The sequence below is a fragment of the Daucus carota genome, chromosome 1, assembly GCF_001625215.2.
Source record: "Daucus carota subsp. sativus chromosome 1, DH1 v3.0, whole genome shotgun sequence".
NCBI classification, from domain to species: domain Eukaryota; kingdom Viridiplantae; phylum Streptophyta; class Magnoliopsida; order Apiales; family Apiaceae; genus Daucus; species Daucus carota.
Genome location: NC_030381.2, coordinates 18663367 through 18685556, shown reverse-complemented (window position 1 = coordinate 18685556; position 22190 = coordinate 18663367). Strand labels below are relative to the sequence as shown.

The window sequence follows — 22190 nt, the reverse complement described above, 5'->3', positions numbered from 1 at the left end:
TGGTGATCATATGTTTTAGCATGAGTATTTGTTATTTCAAATTATTTAAATTATGGTGCATGACAATTAAGTGACTTATTTGTTCATGATTTAAATGATTAGAGATGACATGAAGCATGACTTAATTATGTTATTTTTCTTGATCTATACCTCTTCAACAATTGGTATCTAGTAGAGAACTTTGTCATAATGTGGTCGTGATATATCTGTATTTGTGAACATACTTAGGATTATTTTCTAGGTCGAATTCACTTTTATAGGTATAAAATCTGAAGCATGACTTATTTGTTTCTAGACTTGTGACTTGTATCAGTAATTGGTATGTGGTTAGAATCTAGTTAGAATTTAGTCATGATATACTAGTATTCGTGGAGTTACTTAGATTCTCTCTAGGCTGAATCCATTTATATTAGTGTATATATGTGAAGCATAGCTATTTGTGTTAGATATTTGATGATTTATTAATTGGTATTTTATTTCATATCTAACTGCATATAGGTGTGATACTTTTAGTGTTAGTGATATTTTGCATGCTTATATGTAGATCACTAATATTAATTGTTAATATTTTCTGCGAGGAGTTGTGTGAGTTTACTTGTACTCAATGCTTACATGTATAGGACTTGTGAACTTTTCTTCAACTTTCCCTCGGGCTTGCGAATATCTTTGTATGATTGTCATGATTTTAGTTGTTATATGCTGATCTGATAATTATATGATATTGCGTAGGTAATTATTATTTTATCTTAGTTAAATTTTGATCCATGACAATTATATGCTTATTTGTTTCATGATTGACTTTGATAGAATAATAGATGCATGATTAATTCTTTTTTGAAATATTTAATTGGTACCTATTTTCGATGCTTTATTGATGTTTTATTTGTGAATTGATTGTGATGTATTGGCACTCGTGAAATATTGTTGCATATTTCTTAAAACCACTGGTGCTAATATATTTTAGGTGTTTAATATTCTGAGTACAAGGGAGACAACATAATCTTTATTCTGTCTCATATTTATGTTCTGGAGTGGTGAGTTTCTTCAAAGAAATTTTCTTATCAATTGATTTCAACAATTGGTATCCACTACTCTATTTCATAAATACTTCTTAGAATATTTTGCATCTATACATGTAGCGTCATAGGACGAGACATTGATTATCTTGTATTTGTGTACTTGGTGATCTTTGTCACTTGCAGCGTCTGTTTTGACGATGTGCTAGTATGAGGCCTTTTCACTAATTAGTGTGGCGAGTGCTTTATACACTATAGCGCATAAATTTTCTTGTTTCCTTTTTAAATTATAGTGAGAAACAGGAGTCTGTGTCTTTTTCAAAGACAAGTTCATTTAAACTTTTTATGCATAGATTCAGACTCTCGTACTCAAAATAGTTTGTAAAGAAAAATCTTGATTCTTTCATCGTTGTGATTGTCATTCTTTATGCAAATCATTTTTTTTACAACCACAACTGATTCATTCTTCCTCAAAAGATTAAATGCAATTACTTTCATTCAAAATCATAGATTTTCTAAAATGCATTACATCTCATTCTGTTCTTCGGAACTTAATCAGCCTCTTGGCTTTCCTAGATAGTCATAAGGTTGAAAAACCAACAATCTTTATCCCAGACTATAAAACCAAATTCAGAACACTTCCCAACTTTCCCCCTGGAGTGATAAGGAATAACTTATTAGACTAAAAGTCGATGAGGGAGAAACTGTACTCGTTGCAGCAAATAAGGATGTGAGGGATAGTGTACCCACAGCTCTACCTCTCAAGAAGAAAAGGTGTTTTTGAACTTGAGGTAACTGTTGCTCATCTATATTTTCTCAAAAGAATATAGAGCTGAAAAGGCAATAAAACAGTCTCTGGAATCATTCTCTCAACAGGATGAGTCCATTGAAATTCGCTCGTCAGCCAGAGCATCTTGTATTGAGTCAAGCACATCATCAGTAATCACTCAGATGAAGAGCCTAAACAAAAATCTTATGGACACAATACAAGAGAGTGCACAGTAAGGTTAAAGGTTTTGTTCTAGAAGCAACTTCTTCATTTACCATTTTACGGTAGATAAGATGGTTGATGCCTTTACAGGTGTAAGGAGGAAACGAGGATCTCAATTGCCAAATCTTCAGGATTCTCGTCTCCCTCCCCAGATAAGAACAGATCTGGATCCAATCGGAATGGATTTCCTATTTATAGGAGATCGGTAACTCTCTGACTATAAGTCAATTTATTGATGAGTCGGTTGAGGATCGGGGATTTACGAAACCCCATTGCACCGCCAGTGACCTCTCTTGAAGGGGCTATGGTGATTTTCTCATGCAGGTACAGAAGACCATACTTTGAGTGCTGAGAGAAACACTGTGAGCCAAACACTGAGAGTTAAACACTTGGTGGGCTTCTGAGAAGAACCAGTGAGATATCAGAATGAGAAATATGTGAGCATGAGTGAGTGCAAACACATAGGAAATTGAGAAGAGTGAAACACTTGTGAGGTACATATTATAATATTTAGTATCGAAAACTCACATGTTGTTGAAAGAATTGACGGAAGCAACTACGGTTCATTCCATTTCACGGTGTGAACTTATGGTTGATGATTCTCTTGAATCACAGACATTGAGGAGGACTTAGGCCTTTGCCATAATTAAGCCTTTGTCTAACCTTCCAGAGCAAACAACTCTGGATCCTTAACTGGATAAGCCACTTAGTGGTTGGCAACTTATGGACCATGATTCAGATTTATCTGATGAGTCTGCAAGGACTGGGAATTACGAACTCCCATTGCACCACCGGTGACCCCCTACAAGGGCGGCTAAGGTGATTTTCTTGCAGGTACTCAGCATTTTGGAAGCTCAGTATTTGTGTGGAGGGATACAGTTACAGAACTCGTGAGTGACACCCTTACCCAAAAATCGAGAGAAATTTGAGTGTTGAGTGATACACCTGCAGAACATTTTAGTGAGACACCTACTAATTATCAAATTTATACCTAAAGACAAAGTGGATGTTGTTACTAGAATGTCAATTTTACTCATTACTTTTCCGTTTGGAACCTATTCTTTCAGCATAGGGACCAACCCAATCAAAGTAAATCCTTCTTCTGAACTCTTTCTTCGACCCCAACTTTAGCGTTGTTTAGTTCTCTATGGGGAGATTATCTTTTGGTACAGGAAGTATTGTACTCGTTCCTTGACCATATTTGATACCACATATCCTCGGAGGATTCCACAACTAAGGGGGAGAATATATTTAGGGGGAGAATATATGAAAAAGGGAAGAAAAAGTGAGTTAGCTTTCTTTAGCTATCTACAACTAAGGGGGATTAAACTACTCTTTAGCTGTGTATTACTGAGGGGGAGATTCTTCTTTCAACTAAGGAGGAGGATTGATCTTTCATCTAAGGGGAGACAACTACTTATCACTAAGGGGAACCTGATCAAGGAAACGGGAGGAGAAGTATAAGGTGATACAATTATTCTTCAGTAAGTGGTAGACATGAACTTATTCATTACCACTGAAGAATTCAATGAAGCTGCTGATTATTCTTTGCATAATGGAATGTTTTGAATTCTCTTCAAGATAGACTATGAGGATTATCTGGCAGGTAAGCTAGAACCAGAGAAATAAAGGTGATATGCACATCTGTTATTTCTATTCATGAAATCTGGAAATGTATTATATGATCCAGAAACTTTGTAGCATTATTTACTAGTCCAGGACTTTACTTTTTCTAGTGTTAGTTGAGTTATCCTCCAGAGGATTTGCTTGTTATGATTAACAAACAAATAGGGGGAGATTGTAAGTCTAAATGTAAATACAACCCTATCTGTTACATAGGGATGATAACTCAACAATAGAACAGGACAAGTAAATAACACTACGCCTGCACCGGAATCGGAAGATACGAAGACAAAGGTTGAAGAAGCCATCTACAGTCTTGAAGGAATAAGTTCACTGGAAGAAGTTCATTAATATGTTCATGCCTCAGTGAAGAATAAAGATTGAAGTATTCAAGATTGTGGAAGCAATGAAGATGTTGTCCAAGTACTCGAAAGATTTCAGTGCAACCCCTGAAGCAAGATATGTCTATATCTTGGTTGGTTAATTATAATCAACAAACTGAAGCATAAACTAACCCGGAATCGACTGATCAATGTTTGCTGACAAAGACGGTACAATGTTTAACTTCAGTGTTAGTCGCTTGTGAACCAGACCAGTGCACTAAGCGTCAACACGTACGGAGCTTTGCAAAGTATTTATCGATCGAAGAATTGATCCAGTCATATTAAGTCATTTGTTCCACAGCCAAGCCAAGCCAAATGCCAACTATGCCAAAGCTTACTGCTCAAATGCCATATGTCAAAGCTTCCACAGAAAGCCATATCAGGAAGTGACATTTTATATATGTGTGCACTTATATATTTGTATATGTACAAATATAATTATATATGTATATATGTATATTTAATTAAATATAATATATATAATATATATGTATATATGTTTTTAAACATATGTATATGTATATTTATATGTATATATATTTAAATAAATATATATGTATATAGTATATGTATTTATATTTTACATAAACATTTATATATTTAAGTGTATATATATATATATATATATATTATATTATGTGCATAAATATATGTATATTTATATCTATAGGTAATTATATATATGTCTATATATATATATATATATATTTATATTTATATTTACATATAATTATATGTATATTATATATATTTAAATATATGAGAATATATTTAAATATATGTATATATATATTACTATATGTTTATATAAATATTATTTATATATATTTATATGTATATCTTTATTTATACATATATTTATATAATATTATGAATATATATATATATATATATATATATATATATATATATATATAAATAAGAGAGAGAGAGAGAGAGAGTAAAGTTCTATGGAGACCACTTATTTTGGAGATCGTGGAGACCACTTATGTTCTGCAAGTAAAATATTGTATAAAAATATTGCAAAACTCATAATTTTGCAAATCAAAATACTGTAGAATACATTATTTTGTGAAGTAAATTCTACAAATATCACCAATTCATTAAAATTATTGAAGAACATCTATGTTTAATAAGTAGAATGTGTATGTTTTGCAAATTGAATAGATGTTCTGCAAACTAAACATATTGCGCAAGATAAAATATTTTATAATATTCTACATGCAAAACATACATGATAATCAAAATTTTAAATGATATAATGATCTTTGTACAACATTATTTGCAAAATTATGAGTTTTGCAATGTTTTTATGCATATTTTACTTGCTGAACATAAACGGTCTCCACGGTCTCCAAAAAAAGTGGTCTCCATATATATGATTTGTGCCAACTCAAGATTTGAGCTAATTTGGCTAAGTAGGGAGAGGAGCAAACTCAAGTCAATCTCAGTCAAAGGAGTGATAACAAGGGAAGCATTACAATGGTGGAGCAAGTTCATATTTGCCTTAGAATTTCTCTAAGTCACCAAGTACCTCTTGTACACTCTGTGGCGCAACATTTGACCAAGGCGCAAGGTTTGACCCGGGCGCAACATTTGAGCAAGGCGCAAGGTTTGACCCGGGCGCAACATTTGACCCAGGCGCAAGATTTGACCTTGGCGCAACATTTGACCGGTCAAATGTTGCTCCTCTAACCAACAACTCTTGGCACAAACTCCTTGTAACTTAGAATAATTTCTAAGTCACAAACTCTACAAGAGAAGCACTATATTGGAACAACATTTGACCGGTCAAATGTTGCTCCTCTAACCAACAACTTAAGTCACAAACTCCTTGTAACTTAGAATAATTTCTAAGTCACAAACTCTACAAGGGAAGCACTATATTGGAACAACATTTGACCTGGTCAAATGTTGCTCCTCTAATCAACAGCTGTGGCGCAACTTTGTTTTGGAGTTAGATTTATTTTGGATATCTGAATCCGTCCAGGACGAACTCAAGTCGTCCAGGATGAACTCGTTAACCATGGTTAGTTATGAAAGCCTATGAATATGTGATTGCGGTTCTCACAATTCACAACATCCTTCGGGATGGATGGCCAAGTGCTATGCACAAACTCTCTCAAATATACACACACCCTAGCCTAGTTTTGTAGCTTAAATATTTGTAGTGGATAAGGCTTGTAATATTTAGAGGAGTGGTCATTGTAGCCAACCTTCGGGTTTGGATTTATAGCACCCTTCGAGGTATTTATCAATATACAGATATACCTTGGAAAATATTGTGTGTTGGTTTAATATTTTCATATCCTCAGAAACCGACCCAATAAATATCTGGAACACGAAACCCATTACAGCACTGCAATTTGTTTATCCGCAAGATTCGAAAGAATTTTAAATTGTAGTGAGTATCGTATTCAACCCCCCCTTCTACGATACTTTGGACCTAACATCATGTGACTTCTTCAGCTTAGTCATTCTTTCAGAGAGGTTTGTGAACACTCTTGTGATAAGATCATGATTGGTCTTCATTTCAGTAAACTTGTATGTTAGGTCCAGATACGATTGTAGAAGGGGGGGGGGGGTTGAATACAATCGTCACAAAATAATCGCGGCGGAATAATCTGATTGGAGTTTAACTTGTTAATCAGATTTAAATTAATTGATATAACAATTTTTAAGTCGTTATATAATTAATATGGTTCGTTTTAATGTCCACTAGTTCATAGAATAAATTTGACAGGAAGTATTCTAACTTAGCGGAATAAAACAACCGAGTGATCAAAGCACTAAAAACTGTGGATATAACGAATAGGTTACTAACAACTTGAAAGGTTACAATGCAATGAACAAGAACAAATGAAGAGGTTGAAGCCATATTTATAGGCAACACCATTGAACTAGTATGACAAACCATGGTATGACCATGCTACAAAGTGCTATGACAATCACATGGATCAGTATGACAATCTGAGCTAATGTCATGCTATAATTGAATTAGTATGACAAACTGAAGCATTGTCATACCATACAAAATTCGGTATGACAATCCAGTATGACATAAGACTTGGTGGCTAAGTATGAAGCGGTATGACAATGCAGAGTAATGTCATACTACTTTACTTCAGTATGACAAACTATGACATTGTCATGCCATGTCAAATTCGGTATGACAAATATAGGTTATGTCATGCCACTTGACACGGTATGACAAACTGAACATTGTCATGCCAACTGGTAAAAGAAACCTTCCGGGTGCGGTATGACAATCTATATGATTGTCATACCGTGCTTAAAATCAATATAAATTGATTTTCCTTTAATATAATTAATTCAATAATTATTCACTTAATTATATTAATCATATAAATTCATAAATTAAACTAATTCAAGTGTGAATCAATTTAATAAATAAATTACATAACTTATATAATTATTTTGAGATGTGAATAAATTAAAAGAATAATTATATTGAGCACATTCTTCAGCAGCAGGTCTTCTGACTTCCTTTAAAAGATCTGATTCTTTGTCTTGATTGAACGACCACCTATTGTTGATGCAGAATATTTAATTGGAGTAGCTGACACACAAATGTACTGTCTGGTTCATCTGTATCTAGCTGAATCAAATATTCTTTATCAATTAAACATTTGAGAAGTGGCTTGTTCGTCGAGTCTTTGTCTTCGTAGTTCTTCTTCATAAGTAGAAATAGTTTGTAATGTTCTGAATAAATAAAGTATTAAAACTTTATACCTTCTGGACTTCTGGACGTGCTACAAATATTATTTGTACACTGAGGCTTGAACATATTAATGAACTTCTTTCAGTGGTGTGCAGCAGCATCCTGAAATTCTTCAGACATATGATTTTAATAAATCACTTGACGTTCTTCGTACGGATTCCTTCAGTAGAGCTTGCTAATTTACTTTCTTTCTTATCAGAGTTGAGTTAATACTCTTAAATACAAATAGGCTTAACATATGCCTTTCATTCTATTTGAGTGAGTTGACTCATTCCTAAGTAATTTTATTGGCACCTATGTCCCTGAGCTAGAGTTGGCTTCATTTGCATCTATAGGCTGAATAACATGTTTAGTGTTTTCAACAACTGCTGTTGAGATAGGTGCTTGAGTAGAAATTATAACATTCTGTGCTACTTCTTCTCCTACATCAAAATTTAGAAAAAATCCTCAAAAGGAGTAGTATGGGAGGCCACTTCTTCTTTATCCTCTAGAGCATTTTCATTAATCAGAGCTCCATCAGTGTTAAACACCATATCCCCTGCAGGAATCTCCAACAATTAAAGCACAACATGCGGTCTTATCTTCTTCTTCTTCAAAAAAAAAAAGGATATGTGGAAGTAGACCTTGTAGGTGAATGATTAGAATGAATAGAAGGTTCATCAGAGTTTGTTTGTGTTGGAGGCATACATCAGAGCCTGTAACCTGCAAAATTTGAGGACTTGCGAAAACAAATATAGGAACACTTAAATCTATATTTTCTTTTAAAATGGTCTCACCACTTCTCACATCACACATGTCATGACTTTTAATAGTCAGAGCTTGCTCACTAGGATCAAGTACACCATTTCTTAAATCTACCTCACCTTTTGCCAGACTAGGAATCTACCTCTCACTATTTCTTTTTTTTTACTCTAAATCTTTCTCTTATTTTCACGTGAAAGGCTATGAATTCTATGTCCCACAGAAATAAGTGTTGGCCGTGGAGAGTGCACTGTGGTCATATGAGTAGTTGGTTCCTCTATTAGAGGACTATCAACAATCATACCATCAATATATGTAGCAAAAGTATTAACAAAATTTGAAAAGGAAATTCTGATAAAGAAGAGTCAGTATTTATTCCTTGAGCTGGAGGGATTTGTCAGAAATTGAACATCCAAGAGAACAATGAGTGGTAACTCTATAGCTTATCCTTCAGGGAATGAACAACTTCCTCTATGTCCTTTTCAAGAATAGGATCTGAACTGTGAGAATCAGAGTTTGAGTCCTGATCGTAAGGAATAGCAGCTGGAGTGAAATAGTGAGTAAGACCATGTTGATCAATTATCAGAGTTTGGGGATCATCTATTTTCTTATCAAAGTTTGGTTTTACAGGAGAAATTTGAGAAATGTCTACTCCATAACTTTGATGTGGAAGTCCTTGTGTGAGTAGATCTAATATAGCTACTTCAACCTTTTGAGACGAAGGTTCTTGTGTGCAAGATCTTTTCTCCTGCCGTCATGGATTTTCAGTGATGACTGTAGCTGTAGCATCCTTATTTCTCCTTGGTTGTGTATCTAGAGCTACAACATCGGTTTTTAGCTTCTTGAATTTTGAGGACAATGGAGCAGTGTCCTGATCATCATCATCATCTAAATATTGTGACAAAGGCATTCATCTGTTATTGTTGTTCTAGTCTGAACACCACTATGATATTTTTCGATCAAATTATTAATGTTTCATGAGCTATTATCGTTGTCCCATGTCAAATACTTTACTTTTTTATTAGATTTTAGGGAAAATTAATTCTAAAGTCCCTGAACTATATGCACTTTGTTTTCTAGGTCCCTGAACTATAAATGTTAATTCATAAGTAATTCAACTCTTGATTTTTTCCTACATGGGTCCTTCCGTTAGATCTGGTTTGACGTCGTTAGTTTTTCCGGCGAACTTGGTCGGAAAAGCTCAAATCCGCTGAGCTCGAATTTTCCGACGAGGCTAATTTGAACATTAAAAATCACGAAAATTATATGAACATGCTCATAATCACACAATCTATCAATCTACATCATTATAATTCAAATAAAAGCTATTAAAATGAAAACTAATATTCAACTCAAAATTCGGAAATTACCAAACTAAATTTTGATGGTATAGATGGATAGGGGATTGAAGAACGAGCAATTTGATTACTCAAACTTCAAATTTGGATACGAATCACCTTCAAAGTTATCTTTTTTTTGTCAGGGTCTACATACTCGTAGATGAGTTGTATCATAGATACAATAAGCTGCAACAGAGATTTCTTTCATCCATCAAAGTTTATCATCTAACCGAAAGATACGCAAGATACTCCGGACGTTTAGATAATAAGACTTTAAAGTTTGAATAAGAAAACCCATGAAGTCTCTTTTCATGATTCTGAAAATTAAAACAAGCAAAAAGAAACATAAGAATGATAATTTAAGTAAAAAAGTATATATTATGTGAAAAATTTAAATCCGATAATGACATATATGTCTTTACAAAAAAACATAATATATTATTTAACCATAAAAATAGAACTTATAAAGAATATTAGACAATTATGAAAACTTATAATGTCTAACCAAAGCGAGAACTTTGGTTAGACACACAAATACTAAAATATTCATAATTCATATTAATCTTTTCTTGTTTGAACAAATAACATTAAAAAAAATTTATATTTTTGTCAGGAAGATAAACAAAAGAATTAATCACACTCTTTATCAAAAAATATATGATATAAAAATATGTTACTAATATTTAACCTCTAAATTGCAAAAATACCGACATTATATATATATATATAGGCATTTGATCAAATAGAAACTCAAAATAAATCTAGAAACTAGAAACTAAATCTGACCATTCATCTATATCACTTGCTTTTAATCTCAGCCACTGATTTTTTTAATTTTAAAAAAATGAAAAAGACAGAAATCCTGGGTACATTAATTCACTTCTTTCGTCATAATTTTATTCTCCTTTCTCTCTCTACTTTCTCTCTCTGGATTTTTTCTCCGCAACAGTTGCTTATACAAACCAAATCCGAATAGGAATTTGTTCGATTCTATACAGTTTGTTTATTTGTCCGAATCGGATTTGTTCGAATCCACTAATTCTTAGATGCTGTTGCCGATTAATAGCTGATTTGGAGAGGTGATATTTACTTGTTCAATCCTATACAATCGGTGATTTTCGTTGAAGCTAGAGTGCTGTTGTGATAAAAAAGCATGATTTCGAAAGATTTGTTGAAGATTAGTGATAATCAAGGTACACTTTCATTAGATTTTTAGTCTAAAATCATTTTATGCGAATAATTTTATGTTTGAGGTTGAAATTTTATACAAAATATATTTTCATTTGTAGTGTAGTGATGTTTGCTATTTGAAATCTGTTAGTTTAGTTCATTAGTTATGTATATACTTGAGTTTGTGATTTATATTTGTTTTAGTGTTGTTTTAGGCATTCATGAGTTTTAAATATAAGTCCTCTGTTGATATATGAGTTTTAGTGTGATTTTGTTGTTGTTGATATGAGATAAGTGATTATGATTATTAGGCTGTATAACAGTAATCATATAAGTATATGAATTCTGTTTTGTTGTTTGAATGTTTTTGTAGGTTCTAATTGTGGTGATTCATCTCGTGTTAGCGTTATTGATTGTACTGGTGATGGATATTCAAGTGAAACAGAGAGTGCTATAACAAGTTACTCCCTCCGTCCCCCTGAGTAGTATACATTGGGGGACGGGGACGCGGCACGGACTTTAATGCTCCTGTAAAGTGTAGGTGTAATTTATTTTTAAATTTTTTTTTTCTGAATTAAAGTTTGGATGTTATATTTTTATTCAAAAAAAGAAAATCTCAAAAATAAGTTACAGAACTATATTTTATAAGAGCATTGAAATGCGTGTCGAGCAGTTGAAAAGAAACGTATACAATTAAATGGGACAGAGGGAGTATAGTTTAACACCGGGTGGTAGTCGCGTTTATGTGCCTAAGGATGTAGATTTAGAGCATATTCCGTCTTTAAATCAGATTTTTGAGAGCTTGGATATTGGTTATAAGTTTTATAAAAATTATGGGAGGTTGGGAGGGTTTGATATTCGAAAGACAACAGAGAAACGGGATGATGACGGGACTGTGATACGAAAACATTATGTATGTAGCTCTGAAGGTTTTAATGATGTTGATATTGGTAGTTTAGAAAGCAATAATTGGAAAAATGGTAAAGAAAGAAGGACAGCTTCGCGGAGGTGTGGTTGTAAAGCCAAAATGGTTCTGAAGTATACAAGTGGAAATAGATATTACGTGTTTAGTTTTGTTGAACAACATAATCATCCTTTGGCTAGTAAGACTGGTAGGCAGTTTCTAAGAGTAAGTCGGGATATGGGAATTAGTTCAAGAAACTTTGTTTTTGCAGCTGGAAAAGCTAATATTGGGTGAAGCAAGGCTTTTGGCTTAATGAAAGAGATGGTAGGCAGCTATGCTAATGTTGGTGCTACTTTGCGAGATTTTCGAAATTTTAACCGTGATTTGAAGTGCTTTGTTGGAGTGCGAGATGGACAAATGCTTATTGACAAATTCAAAGTTACAAAGGAGAGTTCTAAAACATTTTATTTTGCTTATGAGGTTGATAGTGAAGGACACTTGACGAAGCTTTTCTGGTCTGATGTGATTGGACAAAGGAATTTTGAATTATATGGTGATGCTGTATCGTTTGATGCCACTTTTGATACAAATAAGTAAGTTACAATTGAATATGTATTTTTGTAACTATTTTAGAGTTATTTGTGAATACTGTCTTTGTGCTTTAGTGATATATGTTTGTAATAATAGTGATTGGTTTAACAGAAACTATTGATTATAGTTGTTATTTGTTGTAGTTAATAAATGTTATTGTTTGTGTCTTTTTGTTAGGTACAATATGATTTTTGCTCCATTCACCGGTGTAGATAAACATGACAGATGTGTTACGTTTGGTGCTTGTCTTTTATCAAAAGAAGATGTTACGCACTATAGCTGGGCTTTTGATCATTTTGTTAAAGTAATGGGTAGAAATCCAGTGGTGATAATAACAGATCAGTGCCCTGCCATGAAAATTGCTGTACCTGCGTCATTCAATTCTAATAATGGATTGGTCTCAACTAAACATCGTTTATGCATGTGGCATATTATGGAAAAATTCCCGGCAAAGGTAAAAATTCAATTTCTATAACTGAAATAATTTTTGTTAACCATGATTATAATTTGATTTTCAATAATTTTGCAGCTTGGTAATCGTTTATGCAAGGAAACTGATTTCATGGAAAAAATGAAAACTTATATATGGGCTTCTCATTTAGAAATTGCTGAGTTTGAGGAAGGTTGGGAGGCAGTATTTAAAGAATTCAAGTTGGAGTCGAACAAGTGGCTGTTAGATATGTATGAAATAAGATCGTCTTGGATTCCTGCTTATTTTAGAGATGAACCAATGTTTGGCTTAATGAGGACTACGTCACGATCAGAGAGTGAGAACTCTTTCTTTGGTCAGTTTCACAAACAGGGTGACACTCTTTGCGAGTTTTGGTTGCGATTTCAGAGTGCTATGGAGAGACAACGTAATGAGACAGAGAGGTTGGATCACGAGTCAGATTCATTCACTCCAAATATACTGTCAAGGTGGTTTATTGAGGATGATGCAGCAGCCATATTCACAAGGGAGATATTTTATAAAATTCAGGAAGAAATACTTGCAGGATGCTTGGATATGCAAATAAAACGTATGAGTGAAGAGATTGATGGTGTTACTGCTTTGGAAATCAAGGACGTGAAAATCAAAGATAAAGTTTTTAAGGTATTGTTATTATTTTAATTCTTAGTTTAATTTAAAAAGTAGCTAAAATCATAGTTAGAATTTATCTACTTTACTCACTGCAATGCAGTCCACTATGGTGTTTATATTTAACTCACATATCATCATACTTAGTGAATTACATAATATAAATTAGTTATCGATATACTATAGCTTAGTGAAAAGTCTAGTATATGTTAGTGATAAACATAATTCTGCTCAGTGAAAAATATTATATATTTTAGTAATTAGTAGTATAACTGTTTATTATTTATTGTACTTATTGTTAAAATAACTGATTAGTGACTAATATTATTGTGACAATTGTTCTGTAATTGTTATTTGTTTATTATTGGCAGGTGTCTGTTAGTAAAAATCATGCTGTTTGTTCTTGCAAGAAATTCGTTATGTGTGGAATAGTATGCAGACATGCTTTTTGCGGCTTGAAACAAATAGGGGTGACAAAGTTTCCTAGGAGCCTTGTGTTGAATAGATGGATGAAAATAGCAGAAAGTGGTACTTCCTCTGCTGCGCTTTCAGTATCAGAAGATTATTTGAAGATGGAGAAGGTTTCGTTAAAAATAACAGATATTTGGTTTGATTTTCGAGAATTGGTTAACAAGGCTGGTTTTCATTTGGAGAAGCTTGATGTTGTTCATCAAACCGTATTGCAGTTGACAGCTGATCTTGAGAGTTCTAATGAACATGCTGAATTTACTAAACGAGATCATTTGGCAGCTATGGTTGGTGACCAACCTAGTGGACCTATTGAAGTTCTTGCGCCGAATGTTTGTAAGAATAAAGGAAATTTTTTCAAGAGGTTGATTAGTGATAGGGAGAAGGCGATTAATAAATCTAAGAAGAGAACGCGAAAATGCAAGTTATGTTCGGCAACAACTCATGATTCAAGGACATGTGCAAAGAGGCAGAAAGTGTGATTATTGTTTTTACATTAATATATGCAGGGGTATAAAACAATTTAAGCATTGTAAATATTTTGATATTCATTATTGTTTAGAACTGTATTATGTCCAGAGCTATAAAACAATTGAAGGTTTTTTAATATTTTGATATTCAGTATTGTTGAGAAATTAACAATTTTATGGTTTACATTTGAGTTTTAGAATTAGTACTAGTTACTATTCACTGATGTTAGGAATCATGATGTTAGTAATCAGCATAATAAATAATAACAAGTTATACTACTAACATATACTAGGATTTTCACTAAGATATAGTATGTATATCACTAATTTTGATTATGTAATTCACTAAATATGGTGTAAGATGCGCGCATCGCTTTAAATTACTCGAAGGCCGAAGGCCCTGAAGCCGAGACGCCGACGGAATAAATTAATTTACAATCGTTAACATTTAGGGTTTAGGTTTGGGTTGCAGAAAGATTAATTCGTACTGTATATTGAATTGGCCGACGGTTAGGGTTTAGGATTGAGGGTGTAGGGCCGGTAGGCCCTACTCCCTCGAGCCTAAACCCTAATTAAGGCGAGGCTGAAGGGCCGAAGGCCCTGAAGCCGAGACGCCGGCGGAATAAATTAATTTACAATCGTTAACATTTAGGGTTTAGGTTTGGGTTGCAGAAAGATTAATTCGTACCTCAATCCTAAACCCTAATTAAGGCGAGGTTGAAGGGCCGGTGGAATAAATTAATTTATAATCGTTAACATTGTGTTTTTGAATGATTTTTAGAATTATTCAAAATTTAAAGTAAAATACTTGACGGTTCATGAGACCACTTTGTGAAAGATAGTGATTAGCCTATGCCTAAATCCTTCAAAAAATATCATATATTATGACATAGCTAAATTTTAAATAGTAAAAATGGTCACTAGTTTAACCAGCTATATATCTACCTTCAAGAATATGTAAATATGGTATCTATTTTAAGGAAACCAAACCCCTTCAGCATACAACTGAATATAGAAAATGAAAACACTAGTTATCATTAAGTTGACAACAGTTTTGCAAACTTAAAACACTAGTATGTTTAAGCTGACATCTGAATCTGTTTTACAAGCAATCATAGAAGATAGAACCATTCATTGGCAAAAGAATATGATTTACTAGTCTGCTAAATTCATAGAGAAATAAAACCATTCATTGGCAAAAGATTTAAATTCTGAGTTACAGTAACTCGCAAATGTCTAATTATCATTGTCTTGTTCTTCTTGTGTGCCCTGTTCTTCTGCTGCAGCTTCAAATATAGTGTTCAAATTAGTTGCAAAAATAACTTTCTTCTTTGCTGAAGTTGATGTGTTCTTTAAAATTGATTTAGGAAATGTTGGATTCTTTTCGAAAGCTGCAACTTTGAAATCTTTGTAAGTTGCTGCTTTTTCAGCTAGCTTGGCTGCCTCATCCACAATCCCTTTTTGAAATGCATTTAGACCAGAAGAGAGAATGGCAGTGTTATATTTAATGCGAAGTCTTCTGAGTTGATGATCTTGGATAATCTGCATAATATTTTGAAATAAAGTTAAAATATTGGCACATGCGGATGAATATTACAATATGCTAGATAATTATTTAAATCACTAACCCCTTCCTCTGCAAGTCCAGAATCCCACTTCTTAGGGTCTCCTTTAAAAGTTTCCATATGCCTCATAACAAATATTCCACAATCCGTGGAATTCCAACTAGTCTGCCAAGGCATGGTCAAGTATGTTCGCTTGAATCTGCGAATTCTTCTAGATAAAGGAAGATTGCCTTTTATTTGTATATAGTTGCAGAAGTGAGAATGTTGTCACAAAGATAAAAATATAAAGCAATTATGGTATATCCAACTACGATACAAATAGAAAGTAATTATAATGATACAAATAAAAAGCAATTACAATATACACCATTGGTGATCACTAGTTTTTTAAGTGATAATCAGAAATAACACTGACATAATTCACAAGTTTAAAACACTAATATTTAAAATACTAGTGTAATCACTAGTATTCAAAGTAATAATCACAAATCACACCGACATAATTCACAAATTTAAACCAGTAGTATTTTGAATATTAGTTGTAATCGAAAGTATTTAAAGTGATTTATAATCGCAGAAGTTGATAGTCACAGTCATAGAACTTGATAATCACAGAACGTAAGTTGATAGTGACAGTCATAGAACTTTATAATCACATAAGTTGATAATGACATATGTTTATAGTCATCAAGTTGCATATAATCACAATTTATCAATGGTTCCTAGTAATTCTGAGTTCACTTGTAATTAAATAAGGAAATAAACTCTTACCAATATATCAGGGACCCTCATATAGAATTGCTTTGGATTGCCTTCCCGCTTGATATTGTCAATAATGAAGTGTCCTTGGTTTCTGATGTAGTAACAAATCAAGTAGAAGTGCTCTGACTTGGTGATTGGAAAGAAAACCTACAATTACATAAGAAAAAATTATAAAGATATTGATTTAAGTGTTATACATCTAAAACATGAATTATATAAGCAACACTATATTTTAATACCATATCTACGTCTTCAACTTTTGATACATCAAATGTATCAAGAATCTTATCCATGCCTTCAGAGAAGAGAGTAAAAGTTTCTGAAACTTTTTTGTTTGGATCAAGGGTGAAAGCCTGAATTAAAGATAAACTGATTAGTTTCCAAAATTATATGTATAGAATATAAGAACAGTATAAGACATATATTACCAAATGTCCAATGTTGCAAAACAGCCTCATTGGTGATTCATCAGATTTGTATTTTTCACAATCATTTAAAATTGTGACCCACACATCAATAACTGAATAGTACAAGCTGGTTTTGATCTTCAAAGTTTGAAGACGCTCCTTAATAATTTCAACACCTTTCCAACTGTATACCATTTCCCTAGAATAATAAGATTTACTAATTGTTAAATTGATGTTTAAGAAACGTAAAATGACTTAAAAACATAATGTACTGAAGGTGAGTAGTCTTACAGCATATCTTTTTTCTGGACCAAGAAGAGCCACAATCCCATGTCTGTTTTGTCAAGTTTTGTCTTAATATCGATCACTCTGTTGATGAATGGTGATTTCCCATAAGGACCGACTTTTTTGTCCCTTGCGCTCTTTTTCCTTTGTGCTGGTTCTGGGGTGATAAAAGAATTTTGATTTTCCACAGTCGCATTTGTTAAATCTTTTGATTCTTCTATTCCAAGGGAAAAAGATGGTATGACATCTTGGTTGTTTTTGGCAACTGGAAGCTTTGTGCTGGACTTAGCAATATCTGTATCTTGATTACTTTCCAGATTCTCATCTTGAATGATTTGATCATCTTTTTCTGGAATTATTTGATCATGTTGATCATCTTGAATGATCGTATCATCTTGTTGATCATTAAAAAAAGGATCCTCTGCCCAAAGTTGTTCATCATCTTCCACATCACTTGTTTTTCTTTGGTGAAAATGCTCATCCATCACTTCAACAATGAAGTGTAGGCTGTCATTATCTGGGTACATCTCTAGAGCTTTCTTCAGGTCATCATCAAATTTTAACTTTGAAGCCACCAAGTCTTGTGCTCTTGTAAGTAATTTTTCAATAACATCCTATAATAAAGTATCATCATGCATCATATGTCACAAACAAGAATCATTATATGCATCATGTTTATCCAATTACACCTTAAATAAATTATTCTTCTATTGACAATAAAAGACAGTTGAATAATTAGTATTGATTAATTATATAATAATTTATCATTTGTGACAATAAAATAGGATAGATATGATTGATGGATGATAGTGATAAATTATTGATTAGTGTGTGATTATTAAATTAGAGTTTAGTGATTACCTCTGTTGGAGGTTCTTCATCTGTATTATCTTCAGCCATGTCATCTCTTTGTTGTGTTGTTTTTGAATTCTTCTTCTCTTTGTGAATTTTCACTACTTCATCCATCTGTTTCCATACTTCAGGATCATCCCAATCATCTTCATATTCATTCTGCTGAAGTTAATTCATAAAAATTAGACATAATGCAATGATGTAGTAAATCAATATATCATTTCAAATAAAAGTACCTTTGTTTGATCTGCTTTGCAACAATCAGTTTCTTTTAAAATTTCCCTAATAGGAGGGACAAGTGATCCGACTCCAAAAATGCCATCAATTACTTCCATCCTTTGCCTTTCCTTTAGCTCATCGTGTGTCCAGCCAATATAAGAAGGCAATGTTCTCTCAACTAGTTTTATACCCATATGCCTTACACGGTCAACATATAACAACTGTATAAATTTAAGAAAAGAAAAGAGTTTAAGCATTAGTGAATAATATGCAAATTTTGATAATTAACAATTAGAATATAGTTTTAACTAGTTAGCTATATAAAGTCTTACAGTGAGAAAAACCAAAGATCCACGGAAAAAAGTAGAAGCTGTCCTATTCCAGGCTTCTGTTGCTATCACAAGGTAGTGGAGAAGATATTCTGACCAATTGTATCTTTGTAAATGGTCCAGATCATCATCAATCCTAAGAAGCTGCTTGTCAACATAGGATGAGCTTGTTGTCCCAATCAATGCATTTGACATGACTATCAAGAAGTTCAGTTTGAAAGTATCACTAACTCTTTGTTTTCTCATTTTCTGAACAAGCATTTGAGCTGTTATTTGCTCTCTCTCTTTTTCAGTGGAGAACTGTGCATTCCAACATTCTTCTCTTTGTTTGAACTTTGTTTCATCAGCAAGTTGAATTTTGAGACCTCCATATGGTAGTCCAAGTACATCAAAGACATCATCTTCTGTGATTTGGATGTCTAAGCTTTTCAGTTTTAGTGACACTGAGTTGTGGTCAAAAATCTGAAGAACATTGTATGCCAATTTTGCAGGCAACATCTCCAACTCAAAATTCAACAACAAACCAAAACCTGATCGGTGTACCCATTTTCTTTGTTCATCTGTTAAATGGAATATCATCTCACTAAGAATTCTTGGAGAAACCCTTAGTTTGACTTCATCCTTTCGTACATTCAAGTGTTTAGCTCCTTCAATTTTCTGTAAATATGAAATACATATAGAATTATATTGCTATATAAAAATAAAAACCAAATTTGAATATAGAAAAACATAGAATATTAATGAAATATAATTAAGTACCTGAATATTATCCTTAGTATATTTCACTAAAGGACATACTGTGATGATCTTCTTCTTTCTTATTGCCTCATTTTCATCATCAATTTCCTGGTACATCATTGATATGTTAGTGATAAACAGAGGAAATATTAGTGATATTTGTGCCATATATTAGTGATATTAGTTATATTTTTAGTAGTATTTAGAAATTTTTACCTTTTTCCTTTTGAATTTTGTCACCTTTGGCTTTTTATTCTGCAAAGCTTCCTGATCTTCCTCATTGTTAGTAGTTGTATGAGCAACATTTTCGGCAACCTCATAATTGGTAACTGCATCAGCAATGTCTTCATCACCATCATTGTCCCCAACAGTTGTTTGATTATCCTCAGTAGTTGTTTCAGGAACATTTTGTGGAATATCCTTTTCATGCACAATTATAATTGTTTCAGGAACACATTGATCACTCTCAGTGTCCTGTAGAACATAAAACGACTAATAAATATGGAGAACCATTATAATTAAAAAATGATAAATAAGAAATAAGACCTGATCATTGGAGATGGAATGTGGTGGTCTTTTTGCAGTTTCCTTTGGGATGTTGTTTGATTTTCGAGAGAATTTGAGCTCCATCTTTTTCCATAGTTTCACTGGTGTGTTATCTTCCTTGTTATTCTCAGTGTTTTGATTTCCATCTTGTTCCATAGTTTCACTGTCAGATTCCACTAAGTCAATAGGCTCAGCTATGCTTGTTTTAGGGAAACTCAGTTGTCTAAGTCTTGAACTTCTTCTCAGCTGGATTCTGTATCCTGCATTCATAAACAAGAAACTCGAGAAAAACATTATGTAATGAACTGTATGTTAGCGTATAAATATCACTAATATATCTAGAAGTGATGACAAAATTGATAACAATTCTTTGCATATCACTGACTTAGATCACTAAAGTATTTTAAAGTGTTCAATTATAAGTTCATTATTCCTTTGCATATCGTGTAAGTTAAATGAAATAAACACTGAAAGAACTCATATTACGATTTAAGTTCTTTATATCTTTCTTATTAATTCAAATCAAATTACAGCAGCTATTTATTTCAAACTAAAGTCCTAGTGACTTGGAGCAATCTGTAAAAATGAAGAACTATTCTTTGCACATCACTGACTTAGATCACTAAAGTGTTCTAAAGTGTTCAACTATAAGTACAATATTCTCTGTTTTGCAACTTCTTTTGCGTATCGTGTAAGTTTATCTACAGCAGCTATTTGTTATAAATTAATGTCCTACTGACTTGTATCACTAAAGTCATAGTGACAATTCTATATACAACAACAACAATTTCTTGTAAACTAAAGTACTATTGACTTGGAAGACTAAACCTACAATTTTATGCCACAAACTCAAGCCCTGAGTTCTACAAAACTAGCAAGATTAAGCCCCAAGTACTACAAGACTAGAAACAACACAAAATACAGAACTCAAGCCCTTAGTATTTCAAACTTATTTATCTTCATAATACAATGCACATTAGTACAGATCACTACACCACAAACAAAATTGCATACCAGAACTCTGTTCAAAAAAATACATCACAATCAAAAAAATACAAAATTACACATCACTACAGATAAAAAATAGATCAAAATTTTAACAAATTTCAAATATCTACAAGTGATGACAAAATTGATAACAATTGTTTGCATTTCACTGACTTAGATCACTAAAGTATTTTAAAGTGTTCAATTATAAGTTCATTATTCATTTGCATATCGTGTAAGTTATATGAAATAAACACTGAAAGAACTCATATTACGATTTAAGTTCTTTATATCTTTCTTATTAATTCAAATCAAATTACAGCAGCTATTTATTTCAAACTAAAGTCCTACTGACTTGGAGCAATCTGTAAAAATGGAGAACTATTCTTTGCACATCACTGACTTAGATCACTAAAGTGTTCTAAAGTGTTCAACTATAAGTACAATATTCTCTGTTTTGCAACTTCTTTTGCGTATCGTGTAAGTTTACCTACAGCAGCTATTTGTTATAAATTAATGTCCTACTGACTTGTATCACTAAAGTCATAGTGACAATTCTATATACAACAACAACAATTTCTTGTAAACTAAAGTACTATTGACTTGGAAGACTAAACCTACAATTTTATGCCACAAACTCAAGCCCTGAGTTCTACAAAACTAGCAAGATTAAGCCCCAAGTACTACAAGACTAGAAACAACACAAAATACAGAACTCAAGCCCTTAGTATTTCAAACTTATTTATCTTCATAATACAATGCATATTAGTACAGATCAATACACCACAAACAAAATTGCATACCAGAACTCTGTTCAAAAAAATACATCACAATCAAAAAAATACAAAATTACACATCAATACAGATAAAAAATAGATCAAAATTTTAACAAATTTCAAATATCTACAAGTGATGACAAAATTGATAACAATTGTTTGCATTTCACTAACTTAGATCACTAAAGTATTTTAAAGTGTTCAATT

The 22190-nt window shown here is 32.7% G+C and overlaps 2 protein-coding genes across 2 annotated transcripts; one reads left to right on the top strand and one right to left on the bottom strand.

The window, feature by feature from the left end:
* Positions 1–12231: 12231 nt before the first annotated feature.
* On the top strand, positions 12232–14529 carry LOC108218613 (protein FAR1-RELATED SEQUENCE 5-like). The gene is made up of 4 exons (XM_017391635.2): positions 12232–12503; positions 12679–12955; positions 13031–13594; positions 13951–14529. Exons 1-4 carry the CDS (start codon positions 12232–12234, stop codon positions 14527–14529), a joined length of 1692 nt encoding a protein of 563 aa, XP_017247124.2.
* Positions 14530–17538: 3009 nt separating this feature from the next.
* Positions 17539–19172, bottom strand: LOC135147265 (uncharacterized). The gene is made up of 4 exons (XM_064080182.1): positions 18940–19172; positions 18625–18828; positions 18398–18547; positions 17539–18150 (listed from the first exon to the last, which is right to left on the bottom strand). Exons 1-4 carry the CDS (start codon positions 19129–19131, stop codon positions 17539–17541), a joined length of 1158 nt encoding a protein of 385 aa, XP_063936252.1. The 5' UTR covers positions 19132–19172.
* Between the last annotated feature and the right edge of the window lie 3018 nt (positions 19173–22190).